General features: G+C 38.7%; 1 protein-coding gene across 1 annotated transcript in view; it reads left to right on the top strand.

Moving 5' to 3' along the window:
- The window catches only part of MYO16 (myosin XVI), a 450,985-nt gene that overhangs the window by 303,923 nt on the left and 131,139 nt on the right, over window positions 1-15,923 (top strand). The window contains exons 24-26 of the mRNA XM_046664745.1: window positions 2,601-2,776; window positions 5,118-5,198; window positions 5,692-5,897. Coding sequence (XP_046520701.1) covers window positions 2,601-2,776; window positions 5,118-5,198; window positions 5,692-5,897 — 463 coding nt within the window. The remainder of the gene's footprint in view (window positions 1-2,600; window positions 2,777-5,117; window positions 5,199-5,691; window positions 5,898-15,923) is intronic.

Here is a 15,923-nt window from a genome sequence, read left to right as displayed (position 1 = left end):
GGTTGTTCACCCTAGACAGCAGTCAAAGGGAGCTGCCGTATTTGGTACTGGGGGGCGGTGTAGCTTCTTTTGTTACTCTATTTCTGTTAGTCATTTGTGTAAAACACCAAATAAAGCAATAGGGGCAAACTAAAAAGAAAAATTATGGAATATTTAACATTGAGACAATACTAAGGTCTAATCCAGAGTCCCTATAAAACGTCACCACTTATCCCCCTAATGCCTTTCATAGTGATTTTTCCCCAGTTCAGGTTCATTTGCTTCATTTAGTTGCCATTTTTCTTTAGTCTTCTTTAATCTGGGTCATTTGCTCCACTTTTCTTTTTCTTTCACAACATTAATATTTTTAAAAACGAAAGTTCAGTTATTTTGAAGAACGATCCTCCGTCTAGGTTTATTTGCTGTCTCCTCACGTTGGCATCAGTTATGTGTTCTTGGCAGGAATCCCAGAGACGTGATAGAGTGTCCTTCTCAGTGCATCACGCTCAGAGCACGCGATGATCATTTGAAACATCATTGATGACATTTGATCACTTCGTTAAGGTGGCAAATGTCATGTTTCCCTAGTCAAAAGTCACTGCTTTTTCTTTGTAACTGATGAGTAATTTGTAAGGAAGTACTTTGAGACAAGGTAAATATTCTCTTTCTCGTCAAACTTTCACCCATTAGTTTTGTACACATGAATGGTTCTTGCCTAAATGGATGATTTCTCTTATGGTTGCAAAATTATGATTTTCTAACCCCATTTTTCCATCAACAGTGACATTCCACTATAAGAACTCCTTTTTCTCACTAGTTAATTAATTAATTTATTTATTATCAATATCAACTTGTGGATTCTTATGTTATTCAATGAATCATAATCCTTTACTATCATTATTTTGATGCTAAAATTGCCCAAGACCTGGCCGGTGAGAACCCTTCAAGTAGCTCCTGTGTCCTCTTGACAGGTTCTCATGACCTTTGTTTAGCACTTGCTGACATCCTGGCCTTCCAAAATGTTCCAGGATCATCCATCTTGCCTCAGATTTAGAATCAGCTACGTGTCCAAGAAGACTTGATTCACTCTAGGGGAACATGGTACAAAGAAACACTAAGCCCTGGGGACATGGCGAGTTTATTTCTACTGGGGTGTCATTACTTTTAGGATGTTTCAAAACTAGGAAATTTAAGATACAGATATAAATAATATATAGATTTGTACGATTAGACTAAAAATCGTGAATTTACTTTGATACCTCTGATTTCAACCCAACACCCCAGGGCTCCTTTTTGCCTTCCTGTTTTCCACAATTGTGTCTCCCTTCTCTGAAACTTCTCCCTAGTTCCCTGTTTGTTTATTAATGTAGTGACTTTTCTGTATGCATTGCTACTAAATTTATTAGCTTGGGCAAGCAAAATAACCTGGATGTGGAAAAGGCAGAAACTAAACTGCTTTGCTACTAGACAGCGCTAACTATCTGATGGGCTAAGCATGATCCTAAGTGATTGATGCAAGTTATTTCACATTTTAATCATGTAGTGATCCTCAAAGTAGGGACTGTCATGGTCATTTTATAGAGAAGGAGACTGAGGCTTCAAAACTGTCTGTATCCAGGGGCTGGCCTGGTTGCATAGTGGTTAAGTTCATGCACTCCCTTTCAGTGGCCCAGTGTTTGCTGGTTCGGATCCTGGGCACAGACCTACACACGCCTCATCAAGCCATGCTGTGGCAGCATCTCACATACAAAACAGAGGAAGATTGGCACAGATGTTAGCTCAGAGGCAATCTTCCTCAAGCAAAAGGAAAGAAAAAAACAGAGGAAGATTGGCAACAGGTATTAGCTCAGGGCCAATCTTCCTCAACCTCAAAAAAAAAAGAACCTGTCCACATCCAGATGTAGGTAATACAAGAACATGCCTTCTAGATCCTTAACCACCGTATAGTTTTCACTATGCTATTCATATTTGTAACCAACAATCCATTCATCCATGCTCCAGTTTTTCAGAGGTGTGGAGAGAGGAATATGGGCCCAGAAGTATTAGAATTTGTGTAACCTAACATCTAAAATATGTCAGCTTACTTTTCCCTTTGTAGCTTAACTGGGTCAGAAAGAGACACTTCTTGGCCCTAACAACGGAGACAACCACCTGAGACAGGCTCTCTCCCCAAGTATTTACATGCTGCTCTGAGACAGGGTAGCTCCGGGGGAAACGTATTCCTGGGTAGTTGTTTTCCTGGAGTCAGGAGTTGCTGACAGAAACCATAAGTCTTCATGACTTGGTCAAGTGCGCCGAAGGCCCTTAAGTCTGAGCAGGTAAGATTTGGTTCTAATGACTGGAGAGTAAGAAGTGCCACTCAGAGAGCAAAGGGCGGAGGGCACAGTTGGAAGACAGGCGAACATGGGATCAGGACTCCTGGCCAAGGTCAAGGAAGGTCAGAATTCATCAAATGGTGTGATTAATAGTGGGGAAAATAAAGAGGGGCAAAGACGAGAGACTCCGCAATTACATCTTCCACTCAGAATGTTTAATGTTTGAAACACTTAGATGAAGAGTAAGTTTAATGCCCATTTAACTAATAATTTTAATGCCACTTACGATATTCGTTTGTTTCCCAGCTAGTGAAAACGTCGTGATCAATCATTTGTTCCAGTCGAAACTGTCACAAACAGGATCCCTCGTATCTTCCTATCCTTCTTTTAAATTCAGAGGACATAAGTCTGCCCTGCTCAGTAAGAAAATGACAGCTTCTTCAATGATTGGAGAAAACAGGAATTACCTAGAACTTAGCAAGGTGGGAGTTTTTAAGATTCTTGTTTGATTGTTTTTAAGTTTGCTTAGCCCATTTTCTTCTTTTTTTAAAAAAGGGCACAATTCTGAATACTAATGAAGAGAAGTTGATATTTTAATTTAAAAAATTAACAGAAAGGAGTCCTACCTGAAGTATAATCGTGGGAGGAGGGAACCGTACCGGAAAGCACAGTAGAGTGAACGTTCCATAGCAAAGAGAATTAGTGATTTTATAAAAGGTTGTCTGTGCGGCATCCTGTTTATGTTTCATCTCTATGACTGTCTTTGTGATGAATGAGAAGAAACTTCAGGGACAGTAGGCTTGGAGGGAAGAAGCTCCCCGACCTTATTCTGTGGGCATCAATAACTTCAGAAGTTTTAGGTCTCTACACGATACGTTGTAGTTTCTCTTAGAGACATAGTGTATTTTTCAGATGCTAGAATGTTTTCAGTGTGTATTATGTGGATTTTTAACTTATTCTTGTATTATGCTAATTTTTAAATGTGTGTTTGTCCCCCATAAATGTGTTTGCACTTACAACCTAAAGGTTCTGACTATTTGTAAAATAGAACTAAAAATTCAGTGAAGAGTTGTTTCAAACTGACATGTTTTAAATTTAAGAATTCAGGGCCTGATTGTAACCCAGTTTGTTTTGCTTGCCTCTGTTCAGCCATACAAGATGAGAAATATGTTTGGGAAGGCATCCAGGACAATCGACTTTAGAAATTCAGTTGTTGTAGCTTGCTGGAATGCATTTTAGCTTACCAATTAAAACAAACGCATAATTAAAATCAGCCCTATTTTAGAAGAGTGACAGAAATGTATATAACATATTAGAAATCAGTGTGTGTGTGTGTATTTCGCCAGTAGACCCTAAAATTAAGGATTTTGTGATGTAGTTGTTGCAGCACTGGAATTCAATCTCACTGCATCCAAAATGGCCTCTTTTACATAAAAAAGACAGAGGGTCGCCCTTTGGAAGATCTCTGTTCCTGAGGGTTTTGCTGAACCCTATGGCCCTTTCTTTCTCAATCATCCTGGAAATCAAGAGCAAGAAATCGCCACACACTTCTAAACTGTAATTTCTAACCTTAATTATTAAACATTACCAGGCATAGATTCCATTAACCTTTTCCCCAAAGAACTGCAAAAGGGAGATAATTCACAGCACTTCCTCCTCCCCGAAAGGGAAATTGAGTGTTCAATTTCAAGAGATGGAGATTTGTTTATTTTGCTTATTCCTTAAATGTTCCGTTCCTCACTCACTTCCCTTCCTACAGTCCTATCCCTGCACAGCCGCCCCATGACCGCCAGGTTAGGAGTCTGCCCACAGTTTAACTGAGCATCACACTTGACTTTGTGTTTGTAGAAAACAGGTTGGTCTTGGACTAATGGCTTCGTTTTACATTCTCCTGTCAGTTACAATTCATCGTTTCAGTTTGACAGTTCATCTTAATGGAAGGAAATGTGCTCTTGCCGTGATAGCAATAGCAGCAAATTGACGAGAACATTTTATCAGAATTTTTTCTTCTATCAAGACCTTTTTCTTTTAAGATAAATGATTTTGGATCAATAGATATGTTTGGTCTAAGTCTGTATGATTTTATGATGTGAAATGTAATAGTACATTAGTGGCTGAGGTCCTTTTAACCCTTGGTGGAATTTAATTAATTACCTTCTGCCCTTATTTCTTCACCCATTGGCTCATTTCCACTGACTTCTTTTATCTCCATTATCATATACTCTTTGCAACGTATGAATTTGTTAAAGAGCTACACATAATTACTTATCAAAGAAAACAATCTGTTGTTATTTTTCAGACTAAGTTTTCTAACCCCTTTTGGTAGGTAAAAGAAAAAGAAGAAGAAGAAGAAGAAAAGGAAGGGAAAGAAAAGGATGTGTAACAAACTAAGTGTAGTTAAACATACGGGAACAAAGCCATGATTGTTAAAACATCAAATCTTTGTAACATAAAATAATATCCTTTTGCCCCAGAGTAGGCTACATTACAATGAGTAGCACAACTAGGAGACCAGGGTGAGTTTACTTTACCACCAAGAGTCTGGGTCTGTGTTTATTCTCGAATCACAGTGGGTGCAGAGTGGGGATAGCCGCGTACTGGAAAGGTTGCAGATACGGTTGTTATTGTACAGGTAGTTGTCTGTTTCCCCAACTTATAGCACCATTACAGACAATCATCTGGTACTCATTTTTATAGTCTGTTTTAAATCTACGTCTGCCTGTAAGTGAATTTACATGAATGGGAGGGTTAATTTCTTTCTTCTACATGGAATTTAGTGAAATAAATCTGCTCACCGTTTTCTTCTTTTGGTTTTCGTTACAGTTATTAAAAAAGAAAGGAACTTCCACATTTCTTCAAAGACTAGAACGGGGAGCTCCAGTCACCATTGCATCGCAGCTCAGGGTTAGTAAAGTTTTCAGATTTCGAAAACATAAATTTTGATTATATCAACTGTAGAGCGTTTGCGTAGAATTTTTTCCCCATTTTTGACCACTTAAATAACTTCAGAAAAAAGTAAGCATGTGCACCCATGTGCGCACACACACACAGAGAATGTGTGATAAATAAAAGAGCCATGGATTGAAGATAAAGGGGCCAGCCTGGTGGAGTAGCAGTTAAGTTTGCATGCTCTGCTTTGGTGGCCCAGGGTTCACTAGTTCGGATCCCAGGCGCGGACCTAGCACTGCTCGTCAAGCCATCTGTGGCAGATGTCCCACACATAAAAAAGAGGAAGATGGGCACAAATGTTAGCTCAAGGCCAGTCTTCCTCAGCAAAAAGAGGAGGATGGACAGAGGATGTTAGCTCAGAGCCAATCTTCCTTAAAAAAAAAACTCCTTTATATTTTCAGTCAGTTTCTTCTTTGGAAAATCAGTTTGGTTGTACTTCTCTCCTTAGAAATCTCTGACGGATATCACTGGAAAACTTGAGATGTGCACTCCACACTTTATTCATTGCATCAAGCCCAATAACTCCAAGCTGCCAGAAACCTTTGATAATTTTTATGTGTCTGCTCAGCTACAATATATCGGGGTCCTGGAGATGGTGAAAATCATCCGGTATGGATACCCTGTTCGGCTTTCCTTCTCGGATTTTCTGTCAAGGTAAATTCTGCTCTTGAAACATTGTGTCCGCTGTTCAGTGTAGCATATTGATGATATTGTAACAGGAATCTTCTGTTTTCTTCTCTGGCATTGCCTTTATTGTTTATATTTTTCTATCTTGCGTGAACAAAATACTCTGGGAAACAATGAAATGCACTGATAAGGCTTATGTAAAAATTTATTAAACTTTACTGAAGCTTGAAAACCATTTGCATGTTCCCCTAAATTTGTGGATTTCCTTGCATTTGAAGATTTATAAAATTGTTGCATATAACGTTTGCATAAAAGTTATAATTTAAAAGAAGAACATATATATGTGTTTATTTTTTCCTTTACATCCACGAACAAGACTTTTTTAGTTCAGGGGTTGGCAAACTGCACTCATGGACCAAATGCAGCTCACCACCTGGTTTTATAAATAAAGTTTTATCAGAACACAGCCACAGGTGAAAATAATGAGAATGTCTGTTTTTAGGCAACCAAAAAATGAAAATGAGTAGGCAGAAAGAAAACTAGAAAGTATTTAGTAATCTTAGATTAAAACTATGAAATTTAAAAATAATATTAATATAAAATAATATCAACATTACAAGTATGAAACTAGCATTTTGTGGTTAAAAACTAACTGCAAAACAATAGTATGGAAAAATCTGTTTGACAAGTTATTCATCTAAAAAAAGAGATTTTAAGACTTTTGTTGACCAGAAGTTCAATTTGAACCACTAGTGTGATGAAGCTACAAAAGTAAAACAAAGCAAACCAACCCAAAAACTGAAATCACGAAATTGGAAATACTTAGCTCAGAACACAGGGTACGATATTTACATTATGGCTAAAGTTTTATGTTCAATTCTTATAACATTTGTTTTTCCATAAGAAAGAAGTAGCGTTTGTTTCTCGTGTATTTTGGTAGACTTCACAAAGACACAAAATAAGAAAATAAACATCCTATGAGTTCGTTTGAGCCATCCGTTTTAAAAAGACTGACAGACTGTCTTCAGAAGAGAGAAGATAAAATCAGCCACATATCAGGATAAATTATTTGGGGAATGAGTATGTTTAACCTGCAGAATATGTATTTCAGATAGACAAATATTTCTGTTTAAAAACTTCAGAGACGCTTATTAATGAGCTAACAGACACACTGTCTCCTCTTTATAGGGAAGAACTGCAAAGTTGGGCATTACGTAGGGATACATTAAGCCTGAATATAAGAATTAGTTTGTGCTTCTGTTGGCTAGGGGTGGTGGCGTCCCATCGCTGCTCATTGTGCTTTAAGAGGCATCAGGTGAGGATTTGCGTCTTTCTGGTCCCTCAGTGGAGAATCATTCGTGGTCTTCAGAAATGTTTGGCCTATTAAAGAGTATATATATTTCCCACACGTTGTCATTTGGGAGTTAGTCGCCCCTCCTGCCCATTTAAGTACAAGTGGTCTTTGGATCAATGAGTTTAAAACCTGCCCATATACAAGTTTAGAATAATAGATTCCCAAATTCATGCCAGACCTTCTGAGTGACAATCAACAGGGAGTGGGATCCGTGGACCCCTGGTTTGTCTCATGGTGAGGGGTCAGGTGGTATTACCCGCTAGTGGCATATGGTTTCAGAGGGCCACAGGCCTGGATCAATTATAGTTCACTCAGCAGTAGTAACTCCTTGCCCAAGCATCGCTGAGGACAGAGGTTCTCCAACATTAGAGCCCATCAGAATCACCGTAGGCTTGTTAAAACGCAGACTCCTGCACAGCAACCCCAGAGTTTCAGATTCAGTAAGTCTAGGTGAGGCCCGTGAATTCGCCTTTCTAATGAGTCCACGGGTGATGCTGACATTGCTGGTGTGTGGACCCTTCGAGAACCACTGGCCTAGTGACTTGGGGATAACGTCTTTGTTTGGTTTGGTTTGGTTTTGTCCCAGCCAAAGGTTGGACGTATGTGAATGGTTTGATAATCAAAGTGACTGTGGTGAGAACGCAAAATCTCAGGCATTTGTGGATTTACTGACAAAGTCTATAAACTTGTCGAGATTCCTAAGTGATCTGTATGCACTTGAAGTTTGAGAAGTGCGTGGATTCCTACATTGTATATGAAATAGATTAATCTCACTAGATGAATATTTTTAAAGGGCATTTAGTGCATTTTCTTCTGTTTCTTTATTTTATTAGAGTGTCCAAGAGTCACGGAATCAAAGAAACTTTGCATTAAAGGGTCCTTCAATGTTTCTCTAGAATAATCTTTGGTAGCTGCATGATTACTCCATTCCCAGGAGAGTGTGTGAACATGGCTGTGTGTGTATGCATGTATACAATGTTATATATAACAATGATTAGAAGAATTGTTTTACCTTTGTTTTTTGTGTTTTTCCAAGTCTAGTTTGACATATCTACCCTGCCAGGACTAATCTCTATTAAAATAGTATATGCAGTAAATGTCTCTTAAAATTAAGTACAATTTTTTGTATGTATGCATGTCTTGCTAGACTATGACTTCTAGGCTAGGACCGTGTCTTATTCAGTCACAACGCCTGTGCATTGTAGGTATTTAATCAACGTTTTCAGAATGAACCCGGCATTGGGAGATTAACTGTTGTTCAGTTTAAAGTAAGGTTTCTGCATCACAAAGACCATAGCTATACTTTATTTGGTTAAAAGAGCAGTGGAGATGGGAAATGATACTTTTCGGTAAATCTTTCCATGTCTTTCATCAGCCCCTTACCTGAAAGGAGTCGTGATTTCTCCTTATCATCCTTATTTGCAATGGCAGATCAGTAGAAATGCAATTACTAATTTATTTCAATCGAAATTTGCCACCATCTCTCTTAAATGAAAGACACCATTCTGAAATATTATCACGAAAAACACCGATATATTCTGTGTTACACAAAATCCCAAGTCAGTGGCTTGAAACAGCAAAGGCTTATTTCCCTCTTACAGTACTTTGCCTGTGGTTTAAAGGTAGCACACCTAAGCCCTCATCTGTTCTCATCTGGGTCTCTTTTTCATAATGGGACCCAGTTAAAAAATAGCCCAGATCTAGGGCATCCCCTTTTGGTGAAAGAGGGAGAAGAGAAATGGCAATGGCTGTTACAGCTTCTGCTGAGATGTGGCATATGTCACTCCCTTATATCCCATTGGTTAAAGGCAGTCACTTGGTCAAGGCCAACATCAATAGGGTAGAGAAGTGTCCTACTCATAGGAGGTACTGGAAAACACATAACAAAGAGTGGAATGTGTACACTTCTGGCTCAGTTGTCTGTTGCTGTGTATCAGGCCACCCCAAAACTTAGTGGCATAAAATAGAAGTTTATTATTTCTCCCAGTTCTGGGTTAACTGGGGTTAGTTGGGCAATTCTTCCTTGAGGTCTCTCCAACAGTTGCAGTCATATGGCAGCAGAGGTTGGTGTTAGCTGGGCTGGATGTACAAGACGGCTTCTTCACTCACCTGTCTGGTTCTTCAGTGTTCCTCCATATGGCCTCTCTCTCCAGCAGAATAGCCTGCCTTTCTTCCCTGGTGCCTCACGGTTCCAAGGAGCAAGCAAGGACACTTGCAGTCCTCTTGAAAGCTGGACCTGGAACTAATACAGCATCACTTTCCCTGTATTCTATTGGTCAAAGCAGTTGTAGATCAGCCCAGATCTTTTTGGTGAAAAGGAAGCAATTGACAATGGCCAACTTTGGGACAAGCTACCACATCCTCTTAAAGGGAGAACGTGCAAGTCACTGAGAACAATAATCTTCCACAGCCACGCCCATTCATATCAACTGCTGTTATTTCATCTCACCCCAGTACGTGTATATGAGTTCAGTGTGTTGGATAATATAATACTATCTTTTTTTTTTCCAAATTAAAGAGTTGAGGGAGAGAATAATATGAGTAAATGCTGATTAAGTGCTTTTGAGGAGTCCATAAAGGTGTGGTACCATGCCTTGTACCTTGTAGGGTACCCTACCATCATTTTCCAAAGCTTTCTTTAATATGCTGCAGTCTTGTGACATTATAAGTAACATAGCTTTTCAGTGGTTATCAGTGCCAGATTTTAGTGATATGTATCTCTACTCTTCTCAGGGTCCTAATCCTGTAAATTTTCATCCTCGTCTGGACTTAGGAAGGACATCTTTTGGAATCTAACTCTGGATCCTGGGTGGAAGCTTCTAGGGGTCACGCCCATCATCATTCATCCATGGGCTTATTTATGTTGGTGGGGAGAGTACGACGACATCACTGCAGGGAGAGGTTGACCCTTTAATGAGGTGACCTTATTTGGAGAAGACAGAAGGGCTTGTCCAGTGAAAGCACCCCAGGGATTGGTATTATGCTTGGCATGGTGAGGGAGCACGATCTGTGCTTTGAGACAGCTACTGGATGAGATCCCTGTTAGAATTAGTCTGAATCATTGAGCTTGTTTAAATGACACAGTTGTTGCTGAAAGGTCAAGCAGTGAAAGAACACAGCCGTGATATTAAATTGGGTGTGGGGAGATGGATGAAAGAAGACACACTCCAGTTTATTGGATTAAACTAATGGGCAGTGGCTGCCTGATGAAGCAAAATCACCAGTCACAGATCTGGGTTGGAATCTTCTAAAAGTTTTCCTTGTTACACAGAAGTGAGGCCAGTTCCTGTCAATGCAGCTCTAATAGAAATGTGAATTAAGAAGTTCAGGAGCTATTAAATATTCTAAAAGCTTTAATTGGCAAACCATGAATTTTCTTCAGGGTAATTTTGCCAAATCTAACTGTGCTCTTTCTGCTAAAACCCTCCTGCAGGATTGGCTGATTGTCTAAGGTTTAATGATGTTAGAGAGGGAAGAGGACTTATTACTTTTCAATGAAATATAAAATAGGAGAGAGAGGTATAAGAAATAATCCTAGAAGTCATTTCAACCTAAACATTATTAAGTATATTTTTATTGGGAATTTGTTACACTGCCCAGTGGAATATGAATCATAAATTCCCCCATAATCTACTCTGGGAATCCACAGATGCCCTCTATAAAGGGTCACATGGTAACTATGGTGGGCTTGCAGGCCATAATGTCTCTGATGCAACTGCTGAACTCTGCCTTGTGGCCGAAAGCAGCCGTGGAGAGTATGTAAATGAATGGTGAGGCAGGGTTGCAATAAACTTTATTGGCAGAAACAGAAGGTGGGCGGTTTTGACCCAAGGGCAGCTAACCCTTTATGTAGTCTCATTCACCCCCTTTCTGACAGAGTTGGAAAACAATCCACGGAAAAAGGACAGGCAATGAAAGATGACTTTGATATTTGCTTTTGTACTTTCGTAATCTAGCTTAGATCTTAATTTCTACCCTAACAAGTTATATGATCTCCCATGATCATTTATTCACTCATTCATTCACATGCATTTCTTCACTATTCATTAATTCACTCTTATTTTATCAAGCATTGTACTGAATCTAAATGTCGTATGGCTTGGGAAGTCGCTATCAGCAGCAGCAGCAAGGGCATCCCCATTGGCTATCTTTGTGTACCTGCTGTGGGTCAAAGTCTAAATCTACACTTTATACTTAAATTCCCTTCCTCATAATAACATTTTTAGGTAACTACTCTTATTATATAGATGTTAGTTATTGTTTAATTAATAACTGCCAGAGCTTTGATTTCAATTTACCTTAAGTAACATTTATCAGTGCTGACAGAGCATTGGGCACTGCGCGTACCAAGCTCTTTACAGGCATTATCTCGTTTCATCCTCATAACACTCCCATGAGTTTACTATTAGTAGCGTTCCTCTTTTATAGCTGAAAATACGGAGGTCCCGAGGAGTCAGGTATTGGCCCAGAGTCTCCCATCTCATCCCTGAGGGTGTTTTTAACTCCTCCACATGCAAGATTTATACTGATATTGGCACCGTTCTGCTTTTCTCATTAGGATGGGCAATCTCTTGATTGATTGATGGGCTTGATTGTCACTAGCACCCACAGGCACAGGAATGCCAGAATGGCACTATGTCATCAATGAGGAAAAGAAATCCCTGGACATTCCTAACATTCAGTGGTGGGCCCTTCATTCTGGATTATCTTGTTCTGTTTCCCGAAAAACAGCCCAGTTCATTTTGCTGAGTTTCTTGGACTGCGGTTATTCTCGTACTCAATCTTGCAAATTTATACGATGGCAACAATGTAGCTGGGTGATGGAATGCAGATGCACCACTGATGACCTCTGAAAACTTAGCTCAAGGAAGCGGAAGAAAAGTTATCCTGAATATGCAGAACTGCACATTTTCCTTTGAAATAATGTAAAACAATGGAAACAAAAATGACTTTAATAACTTTATAACAACCTTGGAAACAATACCCCAAACTGGCCATTCCAAGTGATTTTAAACGAATATGTAATTCCACTTGCGTAAGCATTCAATACGAAACAAATGAAATCAGGGTCATTATTGCTATTCCAGGAAAATAGACAGGAAGCTATTTTCTGCATGAATTCAATATTTTGACAGTTGCGTTGTATTTTTAATACAATTTTGGGAGTACATTAAAAAGTTCAATCCCAGAATTCTGAATCTTATTTATCATTTGATGTATCTGGGCTTCCCCACTTCCCTCCAGTGATGTACCTTAATGTTTTTAATTATAAATTATGTCAAGCAAAACATAAATGCAAAATGACCTTGCTTTCAGGACCAAGACAGTTTTAAATAATTACCTAGAAGTTGCCTGTTTCATTACTTGTAAGTTATTTAATTCTGTTTATAGAAGAATGATGTTGTTTAATGTAACCGTTAGTACGTGATAGTTTTCATTCATTATATCTAAATAATCTTAATAATTCAGGAGTCTACAAAGAACCTCAGGCCATCATTGGGATCTTTGAGGGAAGCTAATCAATATCATCTTTTTCCTTATCCAATTTTTCACCAAAATTAGAAGACAAAAATGATCAAGATGTCACCTTTCTTGCACATAAAGTCTAGGTTGAACGACATTGTTTGTCATAAGAGGCAAAAGCGCCTGCAAAAAATACTCAGAATTGGGCAGAATTCCCCCAAGTTACAGACAACTTGGACTCAGGTAGACCTCCCCATGAGGAAGACTGTTCAGGGAAGGCGTGGAGCCTGGCAGAGCAGAGAAAACAACTGCTTCTTTGCAAGCAGTTTGTTAATAAACAGCTGAGAATGCTCTGTTTGTCTCACCAATATTATCAATTAGATTGGTCAGTCACTTCACCTTCCCTTGTGAAGTGTGAAGGATTAGACGGTGACCCCGAGTGTCGGCCTGCTTCTGTCTCTAAGGAAACACAAGGAAAGAAAAGGAAGCTCCCTCAGCTACCCCTTGGCAGTGCCTCGTGTTCCGGAATCAGTGGACTCATCCAGTAAACCTATAAATAACAAAGGGGGGAGGTGGCTATACCCCTGAGGGGGACATCTGTAGTCTTTGAGAACATTCTTTATCCCGCTGTCATGAGCACCCCACTGCTTCTTCGTGTATCCTTCTGAACCACTGATAAGCAGTAGACATTTTGCACCCAAAGATTCTGAAGTGGGCTAACAAGGCCTTACTTTAATGATTTCAAGGCCTCTCTGTCTTTGGGGCTGTAAATGCATTCTTACTTCCCATCCCAAACCCTGTCCTGACAGCTTGTCCATCTGAGTCCCTCAGGGATTCTGCAAGCAGAATAAATGAAAACGTTAAAATACAAAAAAAGAGCAATTCAAATAATAAAATTCCAGTAGCCTAGCTATTCTTCAAATTTGACTATAAATCTTCTTCATTATCAAGTTCCCAGTGAAAAATGAAAGTTCAAAGATTAATACATCTTCTAAATTAAAGTCCAGAGATATTCGATTCCAAAGGAATTGAAATACCAAATCTGATTATCTTGCCTTTCTGAGTTAAATGTCCAAAATTCCATATGCATAAGTTAAATTACTATTTCTGAGTCATTCTTTCCATTTTCTTACTTGGCTCAGACTTAGCTAAAGAGGTTCCAGACGTCCTGGTTGAGCTGGGGACTCTTCAGCATAACAGTCTGAGCGATCAGTCATTGTATTAGCCTGTTGGGCTGCGGTAACAAAATACCATAGACTGGGGGGCTTAACCAGCAGACATTTATTTTCTCACGATTTTGGAGACTAGAAGTCCAAGATCAAGGCGCCAACAGGGTTGGTGCCTGGTGAGGGCTCACCCCTTGGATTGCAGACAGCTGCCTTCTCCCTGTGAGCTTCCATAGGCTTGCCTCTGTGCGTGCACACAAAGAGAGAAAGAGAGTGAGAACAAGCCTGAGAATGAGAGAGACAAAGAGAGAGAGAGAGAAAGCACTCTCTGGTGTCTCTACTTAAAAGGGCACCAGTCTTATTGAATTAGGGCCCCACCCTTATAACTTCCTTTAACTTTAGTTACCTCCTAAAGGCCCTATTGACAAATACAGTCACATTGGGTATTAGGGCTTCAAAATATGAGGTTTTTTTTTTGGGGGGGGGCACATTCAATCCATAGTAGTTGTCTTAAAAGATGCGACTAACTCAGATCTCATATGTTGCATTAATTCATTGCCAAGTCTCTCATCATCTTCACATTGAGGGTCCAATGAGTAAATTGTAGACATAAAGTTATTTTGGCACTAAATATATACACATTAAATTTAGAAATCTATTCCTAATCTCTGGAGCAGTATATTACACAGAATTATTCTAGAATCTAATGTTTTATGTTGCCAATGACAAGGGTAACCGTAGAGTATATTGACCAAACCAGGGCATGTTTCATAGTGAAATGGGGCACTATGAATAATTTTGACAAGAATACAAGAACAAGCTGGAACTGTCCCTGGCAAACCAGGACATTGGTCACCTGACTGTCTTCACACTGCGCTTATCTTCTTGTGAATCTCATTGCATTTCATTACCAGGAATCTTTAATCGCTGTCATTCCCAAAAGACTATAAGCTCTGTTAAGGAAGACTTCCTACTACGTGCACATAGTAGGTTGTCAACAAATATTTGTTGAATGAACTAAGATATGAATGAATAATGTTTTAGTTTTCTGTGTAGTTTTATAGTTGAGCTCTAAATGTTGTGTCCAAGATGTAGTAGTCATTGATATCCTATATGAGATGCATTAGTGGGTCAAAATAGTTGTCATTATCTAGCCAGCTTAAGATGTTTGGTTTAATTATGCCTAAATATTTCCATTTTAGGGTAGTCATTTAGACTTTAGTGTGAGACCATCTCAGTCTGGCCTGAGTCACAGTATAATAATATTCTCACTTCCCAAAACAGTGAACATTGTTCAGTCATTCTTTGAAATTTCTAGTCATTTGATAAAAATAGAACAATGCATATATTAGTACTCATATTGATTATAAAAAATCACTTCATTTGATGTTTCTTTCTTTGTTCTTTGAACTAAAAGCACTCTCTGTGACTTTGCAAAGGTAGAGGATCAATTTATGCAGTAGAAATATTTTTAGGAATGGAAACATCAAATCACAATAGACGCTGTATTGATATCTGTGTTTAGGGGAGAAGCTATTCTTAACTAAGAGTAATTTACAGTTAGAGCTGACCCACTTGACAGTGTTTCCACAATAAACTCACTGAATCCTCTACTATAACTACATTATTGTAAGACCCTATTAGTTAAACTTGAAAACCTATTTTTGTGCCAATTTGCTAAGTAAATATTTATATGAAAGAAAGATTTCTACATTTAGCAGAACTCAATTTTGGAATAAAAGTAATTTATTTTATTGTTAAGAAATCCACAGTTTTTTTTAAAAAAAATCCACAGTTTTAAAAATATGGTGATGACAACATATTTTTAAACTTTAAATGAATATTCCTACAAATCTCTTTCTATTTATGACCAAAAAAATCCCAACATATTTCTGTACAGGATCTCAGCTACTTTCTCTGCAGCTGTCAAAAGTGGAGTAACTTATATTAGGAAGAAACTTTTAATATATTCTAAACAATGAATTCAAGATTCTAGAACTAGAACTTTCAAGAACATTCAAAAACTAGAATACCACATGTGGCATTCATCAAAATCATGTTCTCCCTTTT

Source organism: Equus quagga, chromosome 6 (assembly GCF_021613505.1).
Source record: "Equus quagga isolate Etosha38 chromosome 6, UCLA_HA_Equagga_1.0, whole genome shotgun sequence".
Taxonomy (NCBI): domain Eukaryota; kingdom Metazoa; phylum Chordata; class Mammalia; order Perissodactyla; family Equidae; genus Equus; species Equus quagga.
This window is presented reverse-complemented; position numbering and strand designations above follow the sequence as displayed.